This window comes from Myotis davidii, unplaced genomic scaffold (assembly GCF_000327345.1).
Source record: "Myotis davidii unplaced genomic scaffold, ASM32734v1 scaffold524, whole genome shotgun sequence".
Classification (NCBI taxonomy): domain Eukaryota; kingdom Metazoa; phylum Chordata; class Mammalia; order Chiroptera; family Vespertilionidae; genus Myotis; species Myotis davidii.
In genome coordinates this window covers 63,093-89,924 of record NW_006299263.1, presented here as the reverse complement: position 1 = coordinate 89,924, position 26,832 = coordinate 63,093, and the positions used below count along the sequence as shown (strand labels likewise).

The window sequence follows — 26,832 nt, the reverse complement described above, 5'->3', positions numbered from 1 at the left end:
ATGTTCCTTATACATATAGCTCATGCTTTTGTTGAATGAAGAGAACATAGTATGGAATGTGAAAGTTCAATAGAGCAAGAGGGGTTCTAGCCTGGGTCCTGTCACCATTCATTCTGGGAATTTGGGGGAAGCCATTTCCCTCTGTGGGTCCCTGTTTCCTCATCCAGGAAACAAGGGGGTTGGGTTGGGTTAGACAATCCCTGGCTGGATTGGATGGTTTTAGGTTTCCTGAGTATGTCTCTCCACAGGGACAATGCCCTCCTCTCCTTGTCAGTGTTTTTCATGTCTGTGTCACGAGGGGCTTGGCCCTACTCTGCCTTGGCAGGAGTGGAAGGAGGAGCTGAAGAATTTGACTAAACTCCTGCACAGGACAGAGGAGCTGGGCCGAGAAGAGGAGGATGTGTGGGACGGGGATGATGCAGTGGAGGAAGCTGTCTGGAAGCTACAAATGCTTTATGGAAATGGGGCGGAAAGGAAGACCTATGAGGAATTACTAAGAGCAAAGCCCAAAGGAAAGATTCCCACCTCTAGAGTCATCACCCTCAAGGCAGAAGAGGTAGTAGCTTCAAGATATTTTTTCATTATTTATCATGAGTCTTAAGTATAACAACTGAATCCATTTAAGGGATTTGCTCAAGGTATTGCAAGTTTTATTTTGGAAATAAGATTTTCTTTGTGTTTTGTTGTTTTTTTTGGGTCAAAGCTTTATTCAACATCTGACCTTTGCAGTGCCCAGAATATTCAGGACACTATATTTTTGCACTAGCCCTCTTTTTAGGTTTAAAGTTTATTTATACTTCAAAATTTAAAAAAATTTTAAGAATAATTTAATTGCTGGCTTTCATGTCTCATCTAAGCAAGTGTCAGAAGTATCCATGACCAAATTATTTTTCATTGTTTATGGCTGTCAAATGGGAATTTTTAGTGTCTGAATGAGGGAGCTTTTGTGCACTGAAGGAGTATTTAACTGACTTGAGGATTAATCAAAGATGGTTTTGGCAGCAAATGATTAAAAAAAACACAAATCCAACTATAATGGCTTAAACAAACAGGGACTTGCTCATTTTCTCACACAAGAGTCTGGAGGCAGTTGGCTTTGTGGGTTGGTTCAGTGGCTGCACGATGTCAAGATTAATATCTCTCCGGTTCCCTTGGCCTCCACAATACTTGTTATCTCCTGGTCGTAAGATTGCTACTGAAGTGCTAGACTCCACAGCTAGCGTCAGGGAAGGAAGACATGGATGAAAAAGTGGCACCAACTACACCTTCTCTTTCACTGGAAGGTAAAAGCTTTCCCAGAAACACCCCAACAAATCTCTGTGTACATTTACTTGTTCAGAGCTGATTCACGTGGCCTTCCCTAGCTAAAAGGGAGTCTGTCTAGAGAAAGCAAGAAACTGACTGGTCCTGACTAGCTAAGACCACTCTCAATTCACTACCTCCACAGAGAAACAATCAGGATTCCTTTAGGATGGATATTAGACACACACTTAATAGATTATACTATATTTATAATCAATATTAACTTTATTAAATGAAAATTCCATTTTACGTTAAACTAAATACTTGTGGAACAAATAGTCAACTTATTAATGTTGTACATTTAAAAACCTAGTTTTCTTTTCTTTTTTTAAATGTGTTCTTATTGATTTCAGAGAGGAAGGGGGTGGGGAGAGAGAGAGAGAGAAACATCAATGATGAGAGAGAATCATTGGTTAGCTGCCTCCTACACACTCCACACTGGGGATCATGAGCCTGCAACCCAGGCATACGCCCTGACAGGGAATTGAACCTGGTTCATAGGACAATGCTCAACCACGGAGCCACGCTGGCCTGGCTAAACCTAGTTTTCCTTGCATGTTAAAATTCATCCTTAAAATATTATTATTCTACACTTGCTCTAAAATTTAGTGTTCAATTATCTCCTAAGTTTAACATAGCCAACCCTCCTCAAATAGTTAATGCTACTTGCATAATAAGTCAAATTTCTTTAGGCTTTTTCTATTATAGTTTAAATTTAATATATTCAATTCTTTCAAAAATTTAAAATTTAAAAAATTTAAAAGGCACACTTAGGAGACAAATGAATGAAATCTCTTAAGGCACTTAGCCTCTGTTTATCTAGATGTAATAGACATTTCTTATATTTAAGTGGATGTTACTATTAAAAATAATTACATTCTTAATATCTAAAACATAGACTGAGCATGTCCAAAGAAACACAATCATTATAACAGTGGTTACTTTATCTGCATACACAACTTACAGCAAGGTATCAATATAACATTTATTTCTTAACTACTCTATATTTAGAAATACTCCTTCCCAGTATTACAAATTTACCCACTAAAACAAGGGGAACAGAATGACCGTCTCAGTGAGTGAGAGGGCACAGATTCAGAATTTGGGTCAGGGACTCTAGACTGGCCTAAGGGAATCTGAGTTTGTCTTCCAGGATGGTTTACCCAGAGCCAGTTTATTGGCTTGAGTCTTCTTCTTCTAGGAAGGGACTTTAAAATATGTATTTTTAAATTTATTTGAGAGAGGAAGAGAGAAGGAGAGAGAGATAGAAACATCAATGATGAGAGAGAATCATTGATCGGCTGCCTCCTGCACACCCCTCACTGGGGATCAAGCCTGCAACCTGGGGACCAGATATCGAACCATGACCTGGTTTATAGGTCAATGCTCAACCACTGAGCCATGCTGGCCAATCAGAAGGGACTTTGCAAGCCCATGCTTTTTCTTTTATGTAGCCCTTGTTGTCTCTACCTTACTTTTTAAAATAAAATATCTTAAATAACTTTTATCATCTCCTCTTTCATAATTTCTTATTTAATTAAAATGGATGAAATCTATCAACTCCCTACCCAGATTACAACAACCCCCTGATTTAATCTCCACTCTCTTAAGAATTTACTTCCTTATCTTTCTTACAGGAACATTCTATAGATATTTATTAACAACGACCACCATACATCCCAAATCTTCTGTCCCCTGAAGTAGCCCAGTAGAAATTTGCTGCTACACATATTTGCTGGCATGAATGTGTCATTGTCCCAAGGTATGTCTAGGAAGAAACCATAGGCTGAGAACAATTTGCCATCCCACCCACCACCATTAAAACATCCTAGAAATGCCCACATATCAACATATTTTTTGAACTTGAAAGATAACTTTTAAAAACCTTTTTAAAGATCATTTTCAGACCAATTTTCAGTTTGGAAATTATGGTCACCATATCACTATCTATGTTCTGTAATCTGGACTCTCTGGTAATTAAAATGTTCATATTAGCCATGCTGGAAGAATCCTCTCCCTCCAAGTTTTAGAAAAACTGCATATTAATTACATGAATTTTAGAATAGAAATGGCATTTGGGAGATAAAATGTTTATCTGGCGAAGCTCTAACTTTACTGAAGTCCCATCCTAACTGACTCTAATTTCTTCATCTCTAAGTTGAGGAGCTTGAACTCCTTGATCTCCAAGTCCATTCTGACTCTCAGACTGTAGGCCCTTATTGACTCGATCACAGGCTTCCTGGTGCCCATTGCTGCTCTCCCGTTCCTTCCCCTCCCCACCCAATATATTTTTCTTGATTTTAGAGAGGAAGGGAGAGGGAGCGATAGATAGAAACATCAATGATGAGAGAGAATCATCGATTGGCTGCCTCCTGCATGCCCCCCAATGGGGATAGAGCCCACAACCTGGGCATATGTCCTGACCGGGAATTGAACCGTAACCTACTAGTTCATAGGTCGACGCTCAACCACTGAGCCATGCTGGCCAGGCCATTGCTGCTTCTTACCATTTCTCAGTGTACCTTCAATGAACCTGAATCACTAGCTCATCCACGATAGAAATGCTGGGAGAAGGTCTGATGTGTGTGACCTTTTCCTCCTTCCTCAGGCAGGAGAGCTGTCTGTCAAGCTGGACCCCTACATCAGGACTAAGAGGAGAGACTGGGATGGAGACCCAGCGGAGACACACATCTGGCCCTTGATCAAACATGTGGAAGTGACTCTTCCCAAATCAGAGCTGATTCCAGAAGGGGTTGTGCTGGTGGACATTCCAGGCACCGGTGACTTCAACAGCAAGAGGGATGAGATGTGGAAAAAGGTGACTCTCTTTCGTATGACTTTGTTCCCTCTTCCCTCAATTCCTGCACCCTTTCTAAAGCAACAAAGAATTCTCTGCTTTCAGCTTAATGGATTGTATGAATTCACTGGAGTTAAATTCTTCCACTTTCCATGTTCTAAGCCTCAGGGCAAGAGCAGGATATGGGCGGCCAGAGAAACCGGAGAGTTAGGAATCGTGAGGTAGGCCTGGTAGCTGGACCAGGAATGAGTATAAGAGAAGGGTCAGCAGGAGAGTGGCCTAAGAATAAACAGAGGAAACCAGGCAGGTGGGGAGAGGAAGGCCGAGAGTTGGGTAGAAAGCAGAGAAGCCGACAGCCAGGCACCAAGGAAACAGGAGGCTGCTACGATGGTTGGTTGTTAGGAACAGGAACTCAAGAAAGCAATCCCACGTGAAGTGCAGTTCATCCAAGGATCTCCTGAGACCCAGCCCGGCCTCAGGGCCCCCTCTCGGGATGGAAGCAGCTATTTTTATCTCATTCTCTGCTTGGTCTCGTGACTGTCTCTCTTTGAGCATCTCTGCAGAGGCCTGCTTCTCTCTGACGTCTCTACGTAGCCATTAAGATCCACATTGTGGAAAATGACCACCCTGGACCTGTCTTTAAATCACATTATGTAGTCCAAGTGCCCATGACTGTCTGACTATATAGTCTTTGTGTTTTTTAGTTCAAATTCCCAAGAGGAAAAATATGATTGGTTCCTGCCCAGCGAATAGATTAGCTCTCTTTGGATTAAATATCCAGCCCTATGGCAATCAGCTGTGGCTGACAGTGGGGTTGAAATGAAAGTCCACCTGTTCAACCAAAATCTTAGATAGGGGTTCAATGCCCAACAAATAGGGTATGAGCTGACCGGGAACCCCCAGATGTGTCTACAGGCAGAGTTAAACATTGGAGTAATTTGACCTGCACCTGGAGGCTGAATTTTTAAGCATTTATCTCATTGTTCATTTGCTTTGCACTCATCAAACAGATATAACGATATACTAAGCACTGAGGATGCAAAGATTATAGATAAAAATAATAACAGCACACACTTACTGAGCCTTTACTTTGTGCTGGGCACTATTCTCAGTGAAGTAAGTTGCCCATTATAATGCCGGGGAACTTAACCCAGCCAAGATGACAGTGAATGAAAAGAGGCAGAGCATGACCTTTAATGTTAAGAAGCATGTGTCTGTGTGTGTGTGTGTGTGTGTGTGTGTGTGTGTGATATGTTTATAAACACACACCTAAAGTAAGATCCTGCCTTCTGGAAGGATATACACCCAATTGTTAGCAGCAGTTTCTGTGTTTACCACCGCTCTTAACTACATACACCTCTGTGTTATTTGTATATTTTATATGAACATGTATTATCGTTACACTAAAAGGTTGAAAGCAAAATAAGACAACATTGAATGAGAAGTAGAGCCTTCCCACAAAGGGCTTAGAGTCTAGCAGGAGAGACAAACATACAGATGACTAAATCCATGTCAGAAAGTGATGTGATAGAGGGACAAGGTGCTGTGAACACTCAAAAGTAGAAATGACCTCCAATAGGAACTCTCATTTCTTCAACAAACACCTACAGAGCATCTATTCAATTTTGTAGTAGATTCCAGATGGACAGAGACAAAGCCCCTGTCCGTGGGAGTCTCCTAGTCCAGAAGGGAATAAATCGGTCATACTAGTGAACGAACCATATTACTGAAAAACGCGAGCACGGAGTGACCATTTCAGTTTGGAGGTGGTGAGGATTCAGAGAGGACACAGAAGCTCAGCCTCCACCGTGCAGAGAAGGCGGTTGGAAACGGGACCACTGAGCACTGGCCAGAGCCAGTGGGCCGAGGGAGCTGGGTGTTGGGGGAAGGATGAGTCTTCCTGGGTGGCTGGAGGGAGAAGGGGGTGTGGGGTGTAGAGAGAGGTGCAGAGACAAGCCTGGAAATGTTGGGGGTGGGCTTTAATACCATGCTTCCTGGGGAAGCTCAAAGGTCAAGAGGGACCGGGGTGTGTGATAGAGCAAGAAAGGGCATCTTTAGGCAGAAGGAGCTCAGGAGCACAGGGTGGGAACAGAGCGGCCACAGGACCGGAGCTGGATGTGGACTGGGAGGAAGGGCCCGTATCAGTGAGTCACAATCAGTGCCAAAGCTGCGGGACGGTGGGCAAGGGGAGCCTTGTGACTGGCTTCCAATCAAGATCAGGATGATAGGGTCAGTATGACAGCTTATAGCTCAGCAGCCTATGCCCTGATTTTACAGGGAAGAAATGAAGGCTCAGAGAGGGGAAGTCATTTGCCTAAGACCACACAGCTATCAAGTGGCAGAATTTGAACTAGAGGGCAGGTTCCTACCTTCCCAGCGGAGGCTTTATCTATCACCCCCTCAGGATGTCCCCTCACAGTTCTCTAAGATGAAGGCAGTCGCCTTCTTCTCGACCCTTCAGCGCAGGCCTGGCCATGAGAACCTTGTTTCTGCAGGGTCTCGGCTCATGGAGAGGAATTGCCAGCCTTGGTTAGTTCCAGGCCAGGCCCAGGGAGCGACAGCCTAGGGAGGCAGCCAGCTTCTCTCTCTGGATGGAGCCGTGGTTGCCGCCAGTTCAGATACACTGGGCAGCTTATCAAAGGCCACTCAGAATAGAGGAGCCAGCAGATCTGGCTCAGAACACCGGCTCTGAGGAGGTCCGGCTGAAGCGAAGGGATGGTTCCCAGCGTGCTCTGCTTGGCCTTGGCTCCCCTGCATTCTTGTGGTTTTGTGATCTCCTCTCACAAGAAGTTACTAAAGACTTCCTTCTTTCCAGGGAGAACAGAGCCAACACCCCTGCCCCATCTCTCCAGCTGCCAGCTTGCCTTCCCTAAATGAAAACAATTGTGCACCCAGACCTCCCTGTTCTGACACCTAGAAGTCCTGAGGCCTTAGACATGTCACCTGAACTCTCCGAGGCCCATTCTCAACTCCAGGAGGGAGGGAGATGGGGTGGCAGAGGTGCCATCCCACCCACTCCCAAGTCCAGTCACTCCTTAGAGACAAGCTCTTTGGTGTCCTCTTCAATGCTAACTTGACCAAATCCTGGCAGGTAGGGGCATTGTGGAGGGCCTGAAACGTAACCACTGCCACCTTCTGGTTGCAGTCCTCTTCTCATGTTAATCAACATTTGTTAAGTCCCCGTAGTTTACCAGGACCCCGGGGAAAATTGTTGACCTTTAACAAACAGCCAGCCAGATATTTTTCCAGCAAAATGGGTTGATTCAGGAACAATAAAGAATTGCAATTCGGGACATTCAGTCTAATGGTGAACAACACAGAAGTCCAGAGAAACAAAGGAGAAGAATGCTCTTTCACGGTCTTGGGAGGAGCTGTAGTAAATAAAGAGTCCATTGGAAGTAAACTGAGAGTTCAGAGCATAGTGACCTTTTATTGATTGAGTTATGGCCGTCTCCCATTGGCTGGGCTGTTACTGGGCAAGGAGGCAGAGAGGTGGTGTCACTTCCTGTTAGAGATGCAGGGTAAGTCATTTCCCGTGGAGGTCAGGAGTGTGTGCTGAGTGACGAGTGTAAGAGTTCTCTCTTCTACCCTTCGGACTCCATTTTAAATGAGTTTTTATTATTTTATTATTAATTTTCACAATATAAAGGTGAAAAAGGACCTGCCCTTGAAAAGCTTGCAGCCTGATATTCTAGGATCTTTCACAACCTGCCTGAATAGCCTGAAGCCTTCCTGAAGTTGATTATAATTTGGGAAGTGGGAGGGAGCATCTTTCCCCCCGCTCCCCCCCAACGTAGATGTGAGTTCATCCACACAGGGAGGAGATTCAGACCCATGGGTGTCCTTATGCTGGTCCTTTGCCTCTCAGGCCTATTGTCTTCTCTACAGACAGTAAAGCTTGTCTTATTATAGAGATTGATGATTTTGAAACAATGACCCATGAAACCAAGAGATTCATGACCAGAGATGGGGGTTCTGACCAGGTTGGGGCTCCAAACCTTCCATCCCCAACTGGGATTCTTTTTTTCCAATATATTTCTATTAATCTCAGGGAGGAAGGGAGAAGGAGAGAGAGATAGAAACATCAATGATGACAGAGAATCATTGATTGGCTGCCCTCTTGCACGCCCTCTACTGGGGATTGAACCTGCAACCCAGGCATGTGCCCTTGACCGAATAGAACCTGGGACCCTTCAATCCGCAGGCTGACACTCTATCCACTGAGCCAAACCACCTAGGGCCCCAATTGGAATTCTTTGTAAGATTTCATTTGAAAAAGGCTCTACTGTTAAAATACAAGTTTGAACCCCATGAATCTAGGTCAAGGTTTCTCAGGCTTAGCACTATTGACACTTTGGGCAGAAAATTCTCAGTTGAAGGTGCTGACCTGGGCATTGTAGGATGTTTAGCAGCATCCCTGACCTCCGCCCTCTAGTGCCCCCATGTCATAACAATTGAAAAGGTATCCAGACATTGCCAAATGTCCTCTGGGGTACAAAATCATCACCAGTTAAGAGCTACCGGTATAAAGCAAAAATAATGACTTAATTAGCAAGTCACAAACTTGTCATACCTTTATGTGCAAAGAGCTGTTCTAAAGAACCACAAATAAACTTCATTGCTGAGTTGGACCAGCTTTTCATTTTTAGGGAGAGAGAAGACAAGTGAAGCAATACAGTAAGAGAAACATCACAAGGCAACACACAATTACTCATCACATGGAAGTTGCTTATGTGATAATAGCAATATTTGTGCTATTAGTCATTAGTTGTAATTTCATGTTCATTGACTTTTGTAACTTGACTCAGATAGTTCCTGGCTCCCAGCTAACACATGATGGCAGGGTGCTGAATATTCAGGGACAGTCAAACATCAAAAGGATGATAGTTTTGGGGTAGATTCATGACCAGAACTCATTCTGGAAAAACAATAATTTCCTCTAGAGGACAATTAAGGCCAAGCAATCCAATGAAGGATCTGGTCATTGAGATCTGACTTCTTGAATTCCATCAATCACTAATGCCACAAACATCTAAGAAGCCTCCGCTATAGCCACACACTGTGCTTGAGGTGAGGTGGATTCCAAGCTGAACGGTACAGCCCCTTCCCATCAGGTACCTCACAATCTGGATGGGGGAAGGTGCAGAGTGCCAACCCTGTACAACAGCTCTGCCTGAGAGGTGTTGTGGCAGGGAAGTCTGGGCGCTGTAGGATGCAGAGGAGGGATGGCCAACCCATCCTTAGGGCCTTAGCAGGTTCTCAAAGGGCAAGTGGAGGTCAAAAAGAGGTTGTGGCAAGTGCAAAAACCCTGAGAGATGACAGAATTACATCTGAGAAACTGAAGGAACCTCAGCATGGCTGGAGCATAGAGAGGCAGAGCATGGAGGACATAAATGACACATTAAGGAATCATGTCTTCTACAACCATTACACCATTTATGTTCTTAATCATATTGTGGTCATGCTTCACAGACCATTGATAAATGCTCAGTGATCTGGGTGATCACTGACATTGAGAGGGTGTCTGGAGGGAGAGCCCACGAAGACCTTCTGAATGAGAGCATCAAAGCCTGCCAGCGGGGTTTCTGCAGGGACATTGCCCTGGTGGTCACCAAGACCGACAAACTCCACCTGCCGGAATACCTAAGGTACCATGCTGGACTTGCCGGGAGGTGGGCTTTTCTCCATGGGTCCTGACCACAGGGATGACGGAGCGTTGACTTTAGGACGTGGTGGGCATTGTGTATTCAGGGAAGTGACTGTTGGGAATGCAAGAGAAGTCTAGGGGACTTGCTGGGACGTCAGGACCCTTGAGCGGACTGGCTCAGGGATCTGAACCACGGTGGCCCCTCTCCCAGAGTAGCTGCTCAACACCCAACAGGCTATTCTCTCCATAGTTCCGGGGTGCCCCTCGCGAGTGTGGTGTGATGGTCCTGCCTGGGCCCCAGAGATGGAATATGGAGATGCTGCCACAGGTAGTAGGCACTTTCTAGAATATTCTCTGGCACGGTGTAGCACTGAAGTGTCAGATTCTGTTTTCAGATTTGTCTACTCCTGAGATTTTAAAACCCATTTGGAACAAAGTTCTCAAAGTTTTAGAACTTTGGCCAAAAATAAAAGCATTCTTACATATTATATTCCAACAACAACAATGAAAGATAAGTACTTAGAGTTTAGTAGATGTTGATTTATGTTGATTTCCATGTAGATCTCTGCCCCCCCCCCCCCCCACACACACACAGCTAGGGAGACTATAACTTATCTTCCACATTGGGACACTTTGAAAGTGAAAGGGGTATATTAGCTATTACAAAGGACCAGCAGGTATAAAGCAGTATACATTGGGCTGTGCTGGGTATATGGACATACGGTCCAGGGATATAACTTTGTTGATGCGTCTCTGCTCTAACAAAAGCTTCTTTACCTGTCACCTCCTCCATTTCACCCACACCCTCTGTAACTTGAGTTTGGTGTCTCCAGGAATTTATGCATAGAAAACTTCCTCAGTGAAGAAATAGGTCAAGGCTTCTCCACCTAGCTTCTTGCTCTCATGGTCTAGGTTGGAATTTCAGTTTCATTTTCCTCCTCTCCCTGTCCCCGCAGATTTCATCCACCTCAACCCCTACCACAAAACAATATATAAAGCTATCCCTTGCTATTGCCAGCTCTAAAACTAAACCTAAATCAACCTCATTGATTAAATGTTTTTTTAACACAGTGATGGGGGCCCTGAATTCAGAGATGCATATTGCCTTGTCACCAAGGTCACTGTCTAAAAAGTGGGTTAAAGTTTAGAGGAGAGGGACAAGCAAAGTACTGTGGGAACCGAGAGAGAGAGAGAGAGAGAGAGAGAGAGAGAGAGAGAGAGAGGCATTTTGTTTGGGTCAGGGGGGTGAGTCACAGAAAATTCCACCGATGACAAAACATTGAGAAATAAAGACACTTTTTTTTTTCAAATGGGCACTGGTGGTGGATCAGAAGAGAGAGCACTTGGGCTGAAGAAAGAGCTTAGGCAAAGGCACAGTCATGATAGTATCTGCTGCTTTGGGGGTAAGTCAAAAGACCACCGTGACACATAATGAGTTAATTAATGGTTACAATTTTCTAATTTCATTTCAGGGAAAGGAAAGTGGGAAATGTAAGTATGAGCCAGTTATTTTTAATTTTTAAAGCTCTACTAAGATATAATTGATATACCCCCAAATTGCACACATTTAATGTAAATATCTTGGACATATGCATGGACTAGTTATTTTTAAATAATACTTTTGGTGATTAATATTATATAATTTAAATACATGCACATTTGTCTGGGCCAAATGAAGATCTGCTAGTAAAACATGCATCTTGCACGTCATCGCTCTTGATAATTGTGTATTCTTTGCCATGCTTCTGTTTCCCTTCACAATCTAGCAAGCTATTCAAAGTCAGCGAGAAGCTGTTTTAGAAAGAAATGAAATGATAAAACTACAAAGGAATAGAATTCTCAAGGAAAAACTAAAGGTGAGTTAATGGATTTCCCTACGTATTTTTCTGCGTTTCAACCACTCAGATTCTGAGAAACGAATGTCTACTTGGTCTTGGGCAGTAGCAAGGACAAAAGTTTGGGTGTAGACAGTTTGGACTTAACTTAGTTCTATTAATTAATAACTTTGTGACCTTAGGCAAAGTACTATGCCTCTCTGAACCTCCATTTTCTCATTTGGAAAATGGGAAATAACAATATCTACCTCTTACGATTGTTGGAAGCATTGAATGAGCATACGGTCTGCTGAGAAATACGTGCAGGTGAAATTAGGGATCACCATACAGTGAAGGTATGCTTGGCTGGAGCAATGCATGGGGCGTGTGGGAATACAGAAGGAGAATGCTCAATCACATTGGCTGTCAGGGAGGTGGTGTTGGGCAGAGGTTCAGGGAAAATGCTTAGCCTCGTGAGCTGAATATTAAAGAACCAGTCTCTTCAGTAACGGGAAGAAGTAGGAGAAAGAGCGTTTGAGATGGAGGGAAGAACATGACTGCAAAAGCCTGTTCTGTACGGTGAGCTCAATGTAAGTAGTTTCAAAGAGCTCGGCAAAAAGTATATGCATGGGTGTTGGGGGGTAAGGCCTGAGCTCTATCTTTCAGGTTGTGTAATTGTCTGTGGGACTCTTAGTGTTTTCTTAAATTATTTTTATTGTCTGTCACTGAAATAAGTACTAGTACACACATAAAACTCCTTACTATCAAGTCTTATACAACTATAAAACTGAAACCAATTTTCAGATAAAATATAAACAAAACGACCATATCTGAGTTAGTATAATGTGATAGGTGATATGGTTTTGCTGAAATGAAATCTTCAGTGCTGGGTTTAATAGTAAAAACATATGGCCTTATGTCCACTTCGATATTTAACTGCTGTCTGTATTTTGACTTCAATTACATCCATGCAGAAAATGTCTGAAGCGCAATGTGGAATTGAAAATTTCAAAGCTTTTGTTTCTAATTTAGAATAATCAGACCTCATACTTAAGCCAATGTCTTCTAACAAGTCATTCTTGAATGCTGGTTTTAACGAGGCAATAATTCAGAAAAGCTGTTCTTATTCTTTATAATCGTTTTTGTGACATTAAAAAATATGCCCTTTATGAGTACCTAACTGTATTGTTTCTGGAAATAGAAACATAAAATGTTTCAATACACAATTAAAAACTATATTTATTGCTCACGAATGTGGCAAATTGGTGTGTATGCAAAATAGGGTGTGGTCGCAATACATCGGCCTGTGGGGTGACTATGGTTCTGACGATTACAGTACAAGTTCTTTTGAGGTCTGAACACCTACCCTACTGATAGCTAGGTGATGCCATCATTCTCCAACCCTTTGTTTCCATTTGAATTATTGTGAATTACCTGTACTTCATGTTTTCATTTGGAGCAAATTTAATTTTAATTATAGAAAAGATGAGACAGAGGTTGACCATAAAGGAGTCATTCATAAAGGTGTCCATGCTTATTTTTTTATTATAAAAACTAAGAAAAATATTGTAAGAAAAATTACAGACCCTGGAGAGTACATTTATAGACAACGGTTTGGAAATACAGTTGTCCTTGAACATGTGGGAGTTAGGGGTACCGACCTCCTGTGCAGTCAAATAATATGTGTATAACCACAGTTAGCCCTCTGCATACACAGATTCCCAAAGTGAGGAGACCCTTAACAATGTGGGTTTGAATTGAGGTCAATTGAAAAAAAAAATCCAAGTATAAGCAGACCCGCAAAGTTCAAACCCATGTTCTTCAAGGTTCAACTGTACTATGCATTGTAGAAAGACTGTTTTCTCAGCAATATGGTGAATGGAAGGGTGGGGAGAGGATTGTATGAAGACTGGATATAGACAGACCATTTGTGAGGGTTAGTTAAGCGTCTGAAATAGGCAGTCACTACAGGAATAGAGGAGATATATTCAAGAGATATAGGGAGGTCAGTCCACAGGTATTTGGCAAATGAGAGCTGGGTTTTGACTCTCTCAGGCATGCTACTTGAACTGGTTATTATACAGCATTTTGCTTTTGCTTGAGCACACCTGTAGAGAAAACCTACTCTTCTCCTGGGTGTCTCTCTTTTACTGTCACACAACTACTACTCGCGTGGACGGGGCTCCTGTAAGCCTCGCCCGCAGCTCCAGCGCAACCTTGACGACATGGGCTGACAGCTTGCCAGGGATATGGATTCTCCCCTCTGCCAGGGGACTACGTACTCAGCTCTTGCCTATCTTTGCCTCAAAAAGATTGACAACTCTCTACTCTTGTCTACCACCCCCAGATAACCATACGCACATTCTTTATGGTTTTTCTCTTTCGGGTGAGATAAATGGAAGATTATGGAACAACATTTATACATAATTCTAGTATGATTTCTCTGTGATGATGTTTTTCTCATCATAAAAATTTTCTCACCGGATTCTTAATTTCTTGACATTTAAGAAATTTGCTTAAGCATTATTTCGTACACACACTTAAATGTGTATGATAACTCACTAACCACCCAGCTCAAAAACTTGCACTTTTATAGAACCTTTTTCCAGTTTTGTATTGTGCTGAGAAGTATTTAGTAATCAGCTCTATTTTTTTAAAAAAAGGGGAGGGGGATGATTTGTAATGTTTGCCGATTCCCATGGTGTAAATACTCCCACCATTGCTAGTTTTAACCTATCAGTGTGATGCCGCTGAAGACAGAGCTGGGGAGAGCTGTGTATGTACAGTTGGCTCTCAGAGCTGGTACAAGCTGCCTCCAGCACATCACTGCCTTTTCCAGGGTTGTGCTTCTTTTTCCAAAAAGAATCCTGGCACTTTCCCCTCTCTGGACATTTAAACATACTTTTGAATTATTTTCTCTCTGCATTTCCTTTTAGAATTACCATTTTAACTCCCAAGACAATAGTTTCTGTGCAGCAATTTCTGAACAACTTCTGACCTTGTGAGGTGTAGACAGATAGGAACACCTGACATACAGAATGTTGTCTGTTCCTTATGGGGCTCTCATAGAACCGAAAGCGAATGAGCTGAAATCTGCTGAAGGCTCTCTTGAGGTCTGCCTTGTTTTCTTTGCCATGAATGAGTTATTCTGTCCCTTCTCTGCCTCTCTTACTTCAGAGAAAATTGCCGGCTGACTCCAAGGTTCTGGAAGCTTCCAATCTGGTGTACACAGTCAGCGCCCAGGAGTACTGGTGGCAGGCTCTCCTCACTGAAGAGGAAACTGGTAATTAAAACGAAAACACACACACAAAAAAACACTCAATCGCTAAAATTCTCAAGATTAATTTGGTGCTCTGAATTTCCCACCCTAGAACTATTGGTGCCATACTTCCAGTTTACCAGTTTCTGTACCTATTAGGCAATATGTTTGTTTTCACTGCTTTGTGGTGGTGCCTTGAGACCACAATTCCCCTCTTCTCCAAATCTTACCCCAAGTTGGTAAAGGTCAGTGATCCGGTTAGTATCTGGCTTGAGATTCTTCATGCGCCCACCTATGAGTCTTAGAAAATTGCCTGAGTATCTATTGTATGTTTCGTCTGTGGGCGGGAAAAGTAGAAGACATGGCCCCTTTCTTCATACAACTTAAAATCTAGAAGCTACCATGCCTGGATTTTGCAAAAATCGAAGTGAAAACAAGACCATGAGTACAGAACCTGGAGATGTGTGACTGGAATTCTCAGTGAAAATGGTGAGGAGGCAGGATCTGAGCTTGACACTGACCTGAGCTTACAATGGCTTAAAATGTGCATGCATGTCACTAGACATGGATGAGTTAAGGAGTAGAAGGTGTGACATGTTCCCAGAAATTGGGGAACTGCTTGAACAAGGATATAAAAGAAAAAACCAGTCGGGCACATACAAGAAGTAGCAGTATAGGAAAACGTCCACTTAAAGGAATAATGGAGAAAACAGTAGAGTGACTTCTGTCATCTTCTGACTAACAAACGGTTAGGGCTAAGGTAAGTTTCCAATCTGGAATCCCAGTCACCAGAAGGTCTTAGCCCTTTCTACAGCAGGCGTAAACTACTTTGATATTAAAAGTTATGTGTTATAGATAGAAAAATCTAGGGCAGTGATGGCGAACCCATGACACGCGTGTCAGAGGTGACACGCAAACTCATTTTTTTGGTTGATTTTTCTTTGTTAAGTGGCATTTAAATATATAAAATAAATATCAAAAATATAAGCCTTTGTTTTACTATGGTTGCAAATATCAAAACATTTCTATATGTGACACGGCACCAGAGTTAAGTTAAGGCTTTTCAAAATGCTGACACGCCGAGCTCAAAAGGTTTGCCATCACTGATCTAGGGGGACTGAAGAGCTGAGACTCTAACATGTGAGCACTTTGGTTTCATGATTCAGGTAAGTACTCATCCAGAGGGAAGTGTCAATTTTTTTAAACCAACTTACACTTTTCTCCATAGTTTGTTTCGTACTGCTACAAAAAATCCATAGTCGTCATTGCCGATTTACCATCATTACTGCTGATCCCAGACCTGGGAAGCAGGTCCTCAGAAAGGCTGGTTTAGGGGGCTCCCAGCCCACATAGGACCTCAACAGTAGTTAACTCAGACCGCCACCCCAATCTGTTCATTCTGATGAGTTCTAGTTACTGTGAACTCCGGCCTTATAAAACTGTTTGTGCTGCCTGTGAATCCCAGAAATCCCCAAGTTAAGAGAATATATCAGGAGAAGGCTCTTGGAGAAGAAGAGGAGGATGGTGACCAAGTACGTTACGGAAGCCTTTGGCCTGCTGCTCCTCACAGACAGTTTCAACTGCACGGAAAACCTGCCGGTACGGACGCCACTTGGGCTGTCATCTCAGCCTCCCGCCCTGGGCTGAACATTCCTTTTTGCAAAGTTAGGAAATCATGACATTATTTTTCTTTTCATATCAAAGGAAGATACTAAGCTCAGAGAATCTGAAGAGGAGAAAAAGATAATGAGAGGGTTAAAATGATAACATTTGAGTAAAAAAAGAAAGAACATTTTCCCTAGGACAAAAGGACTAAGAGGAAAAAGTAAAAATAGTCAGTGGCTACTTCCCCCTTTCCTGAGACTTGCATAAGATGGAATGTGTTTAGCGATGGCAGGAGTGGTTTATTTACTTCTAGTGCAATGGTTCTCAACCTTCTGGCCCTTTAAATACAGTTCCTCATGTTGTGACCCAACCATAAAATTATTTTCGTTGCTACTTCCTAACTGTAACGTTGCTACCGTTATGAATCGTCATGTAAATATCTGATATGCAGGATGGTCTTAGGCGACCCCTGTGAAAGGGTCGTTCGACCGCCAAAGCGGTCACGACCCACAGGTTGAGAACCGCTGTAAATCTAGTGGAATACAGACAGTTCTTGGTTATGCTGCAGAGGCGTGGGTATGCACACAGTCCTGCAAGTTTGTATCTGTCTGTGGAGTCCCGTCATGCCCTGGTGCTGTCAGACCCTCAAACTCAGGCAGCAAATGTGTGAGAAGAAGGAAAGCAAGGGGGACTTTCAGCAAAGATCTCAGATATTTACCTTCGCAGTTAGCACGCAGGCCTTCCCAATAACCAGTTAGAATTACTTTTCTCATAGTAATGAACAAGTTTATCTCTTTGCTGGGTGTTTTGTTTTTTAGAGGGATACGCTGCAAAAGTAGAGGCATAAGAGAGTTTGGGAGAAACAGCTGTTGCTGGAATCAAGCACCAGTTGCATTTCTTCCTTGGGAAGAACTGACTTACAAAGAGACAGTCATATACACTTGACCCTTGAAAAACACAGGTTTAAACTACACGTGTCTCCTTAGATGTGATTTTTTTTCCCAATAAATACATGTAGTGCTGTAAATGTATTTTCCTTATTATTTTATTAATAACATTTTCTTTTTCCTTGCTTAATGTATTATAAGACTAATTGACTGTTTATGTTATCGGTAAGGCTTCGGGTCAACAGCAGGCCATTAGTAGTTTAGTAGAGTCAAAAGCTGTATGCGGATTTTCGGCTGCACAGGGGCCAGCTCTCCTAACTCCCATATTGTTCAAGGGTCAACTGTATAAAGAAAAAATTCTGACCCACAGCCTGCAGCAACCTGTTTAGGAAACCAACCCCTTATTGACAAGGACCAGCTCAGGAAGCCAGCCTGCTGTCAGTTAGACTTGTAGGAAGTCAGACTACTATCTCTTTAACAATCCCAGAAGCTAAACAATAACTTCTGTAACAATCAACCCAAAATGGCCAGACCTTAATGAATAACGACAGCTTCCCTCATCTTTATCCATGCATCCATTTTAGGACCAACTGGAGAAGGCCAAGTACACACTCTACTGAGTCACACAGGACCCCTGCTCCCGTTAGCCCACCTACAGCTTCCCAGGCCCTTGAGCTCCAATCAGGGCACACCCAAAGCCTTTCCACCACCTGCCTTTGAGTCTCTGCCAAACACAAGTGATGGCAGCTGACTGCCTGGCCATAGCAACCTCTGATTAGTAGGCTTCCTGTGTTCTTGGGTTGGGGTTTATTTCCACACTTGCTTTCACCACCAGATTTATACAAGTTGTCTGCCTTGCTGATATGCAGAGCAGGAAAGGGGTAGAGAAAGTGGACCCGTAGGGCTCGATGAGAGTTCAAGGTCCTGAGAATGAGGGACAGTGAGCCTGGGATGGGCCTGGGAATGGCAAGAATAGGCAGATAATGGAGACCTGACTTCAATGTGAAAAGTAAGCAATGCCGACTGCAGATGGTCTACGGCAGTGGTCGGCAAACTGCGGCTCGCGAGCCACATGCGGCTCTTTGGCCCCTTGAATGTGGCTCTTCCTAAGCCTTAGGAGTACCCTAATTAAGTTAATAACAATGTACCTACCTATATAGTTTAAGTTTAAAAAATTTGGCTCTCAAAAGAAATTTCAATCGTTGTACTATTGATATTTGATTCTGTTGACTAATGAGTTTGCCGACCACTGGTCTACGCAGTTTTGGTCAAATGTCCACATTTTTAAAATTCTATATACAAGTGAACTATAGGGCAAGATTCACTGTCTTTTTTTTTTAAAAAAAATCACACTTCTTATGCTTTGTTTTGTTCTAGTTCTGTGTGTGTGGGGGGGGTGGCGGGGGGTGCGGAGAGACCCTCCTGGAATCTGAGATTTTCCAATTTGACTTTTGTCCTCTGAAATACTGGGGAAAGGTTTAACCTTCTACCTTCCTGAAAAAGTTCTTCAGGGTGAAAGTTGCCTCCCTGCCCAGCATAAGATTGCTTTTGGAAGTGCTGATGGAAAACCAATCAGATGTGGTGCTGTGTGTGGTTGGTTTATTTTACAAACACACGGACGAGGCATTTTGCAATCAGACTCGCAGTGCCAGCCCCACATGCTCTTCTCCGCTGATGCGGAGGTGCGGCCCTTGTAGCGGCTCAGTCCCATCCTCGCAACCAGACTCCAGGCCACAGAAAACACAGAGGAGGGGGTGGGTTGGCACTTCCGTGATAACCTCTTAGAGGGAGTTGCCAGCAGCTTTCTTCAAGATTCTTTGGCCTCAGATATTGGTCTCAGCCTTAATTTTTGATGGAAAGTTGGAAGGCAAGAGTTTTGTCAGTTCCCTTGCATTCTTAAAAATATCAAACCTAAAAATATACGTGATTGGTCATTTTTTAAGATTGTGCCTCAAAACAAAAACAGAATTAGAGTTGGGTAGTTAGTGATTTTAAATGAACAGAGTTCTACTCATTATCTTTAAAGAGTCAGTAGGAAGTTGATTATGACATCTCAGTGTCACATGAGTCCTGCATTTACTCAAAGTAGTTGCCAGCCCCCCCCGCCCCTTATTTACTGTTCTTTTATCTTCAGCCCTTTCCTTTCTTATCATTTTTTCCCCCAACAGGGATTTGGTGAGAGTGAGACTTTCTGAGAATCCTGCCCATAGATTTTCTTTTCATGGCTTCGCTCTTATTTCATTTTGATCACCAGCCACAAATTCAAAAGAATCTAGAGGACACTAGAAAAAAATAAAAGTATGGCTTATAGAATTCTTACCAGTGAAACCACAAAAATCCCCAAGGCATGCCTAAAGCTAAATAGTGTCCTTAAATCTAAGGCTCATCAACTCTAAGACTCACAGAGTACAGGAGTTTGAGGCTGTTTTCAGGATCATTCAGCCTCATCTACTTATTTCAAAGACGGTACCATCGAGATGCAGAGAAGCTAAGTCATCTGTTAAGGTCGCACATCATTTCAAGAGCTATTTCTTCCATCAAGTTTGGGATAGAATCTATAAACCTACATTATCCATAGTTCTCTGTGCTACTCATTCACTCTATAAATGTTTCTGGACTGCACTCTCTGTGCCTTGCCTTGGAATAAACAAACACGAATAACGTAGTCTCTCCCTTCAGCAAGTTCCTAGTCCAGGGGAGGAGATGTGGGAAGAGAGACATTGCACAGCAGGAGGAATGCTGTGGCGCAGGGATGTCGAAATGCAGGGGACGTGGGGAAGAGAACCCCAGCTCTGCCTGGGGGAGTCAGGGGAGGCATCGCATGGGAAGTGACTGTTGAGCTTTGTCTGGAAGGGTGAGAAGGTGGGAACAGCATGTGCAAAGGCGTGAGGTCACAAAAGTAATGGCATGTTTGGCTCTGAAGGGCTTTAAGTGCCAAGTAAAGAGTGTGGTTTCTGCCTGCTGCACATCCCCCAAGGTTCTCACACAGGGAACAGACACTACGGTTCCCAGTTTCAACCTAAAGTCCAAGGCTGTCCCTGGTGGTCCCTCCCTTTTATTACTTGAATAGATATTTTCCTCCCTGACTACATTGTATTCTCCTTTGAAGAAGGGACGGAGCCCTATTTTGGGTCCTGTAGCTTTGTTATTCAAAGTGTGGTCCAGGGCCCAGAAGATCCGCCTCCCCTGGGGGTTTTAGAAATAGAGAAGCCCAGGCCCTCAGACTTGAACAAATTCTCCTGGGGATTCATTTGCACATTAAAGTTTGAGAAACACCAGCCTCCGAAACTGCTTTGTGCAAAGTCAAAGCTCATTCAATGTGTGTTGATTCAGATGTCATTGGAAAAGTTTGTTTTAGTAACAATTGGGTTTTTATTTGGATAGTTGCTCCCCCACATAGCCTGATGGATTGTACACCTGAGGTAAGTTGCAGGAGGCATACAGTTGTTCTATTCTCCAGTCCCTCAAAGCTTAAGGATGTTCATTCACTGGATGACTAGGAGAAGTCAACTGTGGGTGGTTTGCTCAGGCTGAATCATGCTTAAAGGAAGCAACCTTTGAGGAGAAAGTGCCTTGAGGGTGGGGGTGGCCTCATGCTCCTTATGACCCTGTCCCTAGAACGAACACTTGCACCTGAGTGGCCTGCGGAGATTTGTGGAAGAGAAAATACAGCTGCTGGAGAAGGCCATCGACCAGTGCTTTGCCCACATCGCCCGGCCTCTGCAAGAAGGGGTCAGAAATGCCAGGACTTCCTACCGACGGATCCTCGGGGCCTGTCTGGTGGTGAGTGACCCTTTCCGGGGAAAACCTGTGGTGTCTGGTGACGTCTGCCTGATCCCCAGGGTCAGGACTTGGTAGTCACCTGCAGAAAATAGATACTCGGACCTATAGGAGTGAAAGGTATTGAAGAATAGAGAGAAGGACAATAATACACTATAACCTCAAACAAAGGCCACATTTAGAGCAGAATAAAACGCTGCCAGGAGAGGGGGCAGAGAAAGATGAGTCTGAGAAGTAGTAGGAGAAGGGGAAATCGTGTAATGCTTATATTCTTACTTTTTGTACTTACTTGTAATGTAAAGCGTCAGTTCTTATTTTCTAATAAGAAAACTAAGCAGGAAAGATCACACGTCGGTTGTTAAGCAGAATGTTAGATGCTCCTGAGGGAAATCGGGGTGATAAAAAGGCAATGGATTTGACCATGGAGAGTGCTCATTGGTGACTGTGATAGGCAGCCTCCGAGATGGCCCGCGGGAGCCTCACCCCGGTATTCACGCCCTGGGGAGTCTCCCCCTCACTGACACAGACAGCGCTGGCCTCTGTGGGCAGCAGGGTGCTGCCGAAGGGACAGTGTGTGACTTCTGAGGGTCGGTCATCAAGGGCTGCTGAGGCTTCCACGCTGGTGTCTCCGATCACTCGCTCGGAGGGGAGCCAGCCTCCCTGTGCTGAAGCCATCAGCTGTGTGGAGAGGCCCGTGTGGAAAGGGGCCGAGGTCCCCACCCACAGCCAGCACCACCTTCCCCGCCCTGTAGTGAGCGTCCGTGGAAGCAGATTCTCTAGCCCCAGACAGGTGACCATGATCCCAGCCGACACCTGACGGAACCTCACCGAGAAGCCCTGAGACAGACTGGCTGGCGCTGGGAAAGGCCCGTAGTACAAGCTGCCTTTGGACGCTCACGTGGCCACATAAGAATGGGCCTTGGTCCTGGCACGCTTCCTTCCAGGAGATAAAGACCCTCCCAGCCTGTGCTGGGCTTCTCTGCTTGTGTGGGGATATCTTTCCATTTCGTGCTCAGTGTGTACTCCTTTGTTCTGCTTAGGACAGGCATCAGAGGCCCTCGGGCAAGCCCCCGTTTTCTGTATTTCTGAACCGTGGGAGGGGGTGGGATCCTGCATTGGCTGGGGAGTGGATCCGCTGGCCTTGGGGGACCCAGGCACTGCCATAGGCTGGCTGGATCTTGTGCACATGTCCCCTCCTCTTGCTATAAGTAAACACTGCCCCACTTGAGCCTGGTGTGCATGTTATCTGACCTCCGTGACCTTGAATCCTGCACTGGTCTCTTCTCTGGTGGCACTTATCTGCGCTTTAACCTTGGCTGCACAGCCTGGCCACCAAACGAACTGTGAAACACCAGCCAGCCAACACCAATCTGAATCCCTGACCCACAGGATCTGTGAGAGAGGAGAGATGTTTATTGTTGTTTAAGCCGCCAAGTTTGGGGTCATTGGTTTCATAGCAGGAGATAGGTAAGAGACAATTTGCTTGTCAAAGGAAGGAGTGTGTTCGCCATCGTCAGGCGTCACCAGGTCCTCATCCCGTGAATTGTCCCCTTTCATCAGCTTCTTTCTCTGTGACTATCAGCATACCCTACGTGTTCCTATTTGATAGCAACTTGCCTTTGTGATCGGAAGTTTGGGCAAACATTTGTATGTTAACCTCATGTCATTATGTAACATAGTAAAATAACCCAAATGTCTAATAACAAGAGAATAGTAAAATGAACTATGATATGTCCATAGGATGTATTATGCGGTTATTAAAATGATTTTTTTCTAAGTATGTACAATGAATTAAGGAAATGCTCATGTTGTAGTATAAGTGAAAAGGGAAGACTAATAAGATAGATAGATAGTTAGATAGATAGATAGATAGATAGATAGATAGATAGATGGTTAGAATGATGCCAGTTGTATCATGCCACACAGCCATTCACTTGAAAGATATTCCCTTAAAACATATATCATTGAAGAATGATCCAAAGCCCACTCCTGAAATTTTGGTTAGTGCAAATGTATTATTGTTATTATTTAAGATCCTCATCCGAGATAGGCTCTTATTGATTTTAGAGAGAGAGAGAGAGAGAGAGAGAGAGAGGCATCAATGTGGGAAGGGAACAGGGATCAGTGCCTCCCATGCATGCCCTGACTGGGGATTGAACCCCAGACCGAGGTATGTGCCCTGACCAGGAATCAAACCCACAACCTTTTGGTATATGGGATGACCCTCCAACCAGCTGAGCTACCCGCCCAGGGCAGAGTCAATGTGTTTTTAATCCTCTTTATTAAGGATCACCATCTGGCTAAAATTTATCAATGTCTCTTATAACTCTAGCTTCATGGTATTTTCCCCTCTGATTTGTGAACTTATTTCTCTGGGAAAAAACATCGCAACGATACATAAATCAAATTGCATTTCATTAAATATTTAACAAAAAGTATTAAAAAAAAAAACTTGGACTATACTTGCAAAAACCTGAAACAGATACTCCCAGTAGGGTCGTAGCACATTTTCATTTAATAACTGCTCATTTAACAAATATTTACCAAGCACTCCTTATGCCCTTGCCAGATGGCAAGGACACCAGGGTATTGGATGAGACACACTGTGCCTGATCTCAACGGGCTGATGGTCCAGTAAAGCAGCCTAATGAATAAATAGACAAATGCAACACGGTATGAGAAGAGCTGTGAGCAAAGTGACTACAGGGCGCTTTGCAAACCCAGGACAGAGCACCCCACCGACTTAAGACACGACTGCTACCCTCTCTGTCCAGCTTAGTCATGAGTTAAAAGATTATGTCGCTGCTACTGTGATTCTTGGTAATAGCCGTTGGCCAAAGGCAATGCAATTCTGACCTTGTGCTTGTCTGGTTAATGCCCACTAACTCTACTAACCTGCGGTTTGTTTACCTAGAGGAGCAGAGGCAATCAAGGTTTTCACCAAACTCTGAAGGCTGTTTGCCTGAAGAACGGCATCTATGCCTCCAGGACTCTGGCAAGAATAGATCTGAATGAAGCCATCACTCAGCCCATCTATGACCAGATTGATCCTGTTTTTGGAGGCATTTTTAGGTAAAAGATCTTTTCCTCATATTCCTTTGTGAACAAACATCTGAAGAATGTTGGGCCGGAGTCTCGTCTTTAAGAATTTGTACTTTGGATTTGGAAGTGAAAAGAGTCGCTTGCAACTCGAGGAGGAAAGTGTACTCTTTGGCCAAACACAAAAGCCTCCTTGGTTTGCTTTACTTCAGAAATTTCCCATGGTGACCTGGAGTGCAGAGGGAGATGTTGCCTTCGGACTAATGTTATGATTCCCATTATTTTTTCAAATATCTCACACATGCAGCAGGGGATAAACTTTCTTATGGATCCAAGCCCAGGATAGGGTATTTTGGTTGGAGAGCGTGGAGTTAAGCAAACACATCGCCTCCATAAATTTCCCTGAATGCAAAAAAGAGAAGTGACTCACGGAGGACTCCGTTTGCTCCCATGCTCCCCAACGTGGCGTGGGAGGGGGATGTGCCTCCACGCATCCCCTCCTTCCATTCTTCCTTGACCGCCAATCCTTCTCTGCATCCACAGAAACATCATTTCCTAAACTTCCAACCTGTCCCCAGCCTCCTGCCTTTGCCTCTGGCATTTCACCAGGTTTACCACCTGCTCGCACCATTCCGCCTTCGCTTGATTCTTACTCAGTGCCCCCTTCGCCACCCCCACCTTCCTTTGAACTCTTTTGGGATCATACTATTTCTCGTATATCCACCCTACACCACCCCACCCCACCCCATCCCACCAAATTCCTTAGAATGGCATTCAAGACATTCCACCTGCCTCCACTGGCCTTTCTGATCTCTCCCCGAGCTGTGGCCCAGTATTGGTCCCCTGCTTTAGCCAGCTTTGAGGGAGCAACAGACATTTACCAGGAACCATGCTAAGTATTTTGGGTGTGTTATATCCTCGCATCCTCCCAATAACCCTCTGTCTTTTTCTTTTTAATATATTTTTATCGATTTCAGAGAGAGGAAGGGTTCGGGAAGGAGAAAGAGAAACATTGATGGGAGGGAATCATTGATTGGCTGCCTCCTGCTCGCCCCACACTGGGGACTGAGCCTGCAACCCAGGCATGTACTCTGACCAGGAATTGAACCGTGACCTCCTGGTTCATAGGTCAACTCTTAACCACTGAGCAACACTGGCTGGGTTGTTTCTGTCTTTTTACTGGTGAACAAACTGAGATCCGCCCAGCTCATAAGAGCTAGGATTTCAAGCCGACGCCCTCTCTTCTACACCTGCTGCTTCTTATTCCTGGAATGTGCTGACGCTTCCTGCACTATCTTGTGCATATGGTGAAAAAGCCCTTCTTTTCATTTTCCTAAATCTTGCCTGTCTCCTCAGGGATAGTTCAAGTCCCATCCTTTCGAGTGGAAACAGCTGGGCAATGGAAAACCTGAGTGCTGAGATTAAACAGATCAATGTCCAAAGCCTGGCTCCGCCACTTACTAGCTATGTGGCCTTGACCCCATCAGCAATCTCCTCTGAACCTCAGTTTTCTTATCTGTAAAATGGGCATCATTGCATTGATTTCGTAGGTTTTGTTGTCAAGGGCCTGGTGCAGCACAAGGCCCGACGTGTGATAGGAATGTGATACAAGTCCTTTCTCGTCCTCCTTCTCTTCAAATGAATAAAAGGGTACCAGCTGGTTTCCTCTTTGTTTTAGCCTCACAATAGCCACTGACGCCTCTGACATATTACGTTGCTTTCGTCTGTAGGACTGGAACGCCCACCGGTTCAGCTTTGATGCCTCACATAGATGCTTTTAAGCACTCTCTCCAGGAGAAAATGACGGAAATTGGGATAAGAAATGGCTGGAAACATGATAGCTACAAAAGAAGTTTCCTGATCCAGGAGGTAAGATCCGTAGATTGTGAAGAGAGGAATGAGGTTGGGTGGTGGGTTTCTTCCCCACAGGTTCTGGGACGCTGCCTGTCTCTCCGGACTTGTCCCCCTGCAGTGTCTGGGGTCTGGGGAACACATAGCAGGAGCTGTGAGCTACACAACAGAGATGGGTGGGGCGAGAGCAGCGGTCCTGACTCAGCCGTGGAGGCGGAGGACGCCAGGGCAGCTTCCTCCCCCTGCAACCGAGGGCAAACGCCGAGGCTGTACAGTAGATCCGTTTCCAGGAAGAATCTTCAAAGGCTCCTTAGATGTACAAACATTGGAGTCCAGTTGTGATGCTTTCAGTAACCTTCCTATCATTTTTGCCAATATTTTGAAGTATCATCCAAAGCAGTGAAGCGTAAAGTATCATATTTTTGCAGATCGTTTTCTAGTTTTGAGTACTCAAGGCTTTTGCCTGTGGCCCATATTCTCCAAGGCTGCCTGAGTCCATCTGGGCTGCTCTCACAAAACACTATAAACTGGGTGGCTTGCAAACAGCAGAGATGCGTTTCTCACGGCTCTGGGCGCTGGAAGTCCAGGTCTAGGCGCAAGCAGACTTGGTATCTGGTTGGACCTGCTTCCTGGTGCAGAGACGGCTGTCTTCTCTCCGTACCCCCGCATGGCAGAGGGGCGAGGGGGTGCTCTAGGGCCTCCTCTATAGGGGAGCAATCCCAACCAGGGGAGCCCCCTCCTCATGACCTCATTTCCTCCCAAAGGGCCACCACCTACTGCCATCACATTGGCGGGTAGGATTTTAATATATGAATTGAAGAGGGGGCACAGAGCTCAGTGGCCGGAGGTGC

At 44.3% G+C, this 26,832-nt stretch overlaps 1 protein-coding gene across 1 annotated transcript in view; it reads left to right on the top strand.

Moving 5' to 3' along the window:
• NUGGC (nuclear GTPase, germinal center associated) overlaps nt 1–26,832 on the top strand; it is a 38,832-nt gene that overhangs the window by 4,974 nt on the left and 7,026 nt on the right. The window contains exons 5-14 of the mRNA XM_006774788.2: nt 326–556; nt 3,911–4,120; nt 9,572–9,747; nt 11,219–11,237; nt 11,513–11,602; nt 14,738–14,843; nt 16,285–16,418; nt 20,930–21,094; nt 24,006–24,163; nt 25,861–25,999. Of these exons, the coding sequence (XP_006774851.1) occupies nt 326–556; nt 3,911–4,120; nt 9,572–9,747; nt 11,219–11,237; nt 11,513–11,602; nt 14,738–14,843; nt 16,285–16,418; nt 20,930–21,094; nt 24,006–24,163; nt 25,861–25,999 (1,428 nt within the window). The remainder of the gene's footprint in view (nt 1–325; nt 557–3,910; nt 4,121–9,571; nt 9,748–11,218; nt 11,238–11,512; nt 11,603–14,737; nt 14,844–16,284; nt 16,419–20,929; nt 21,095–24,005; nt 24,164–25,860; nt 26,000–26,832) is intronic.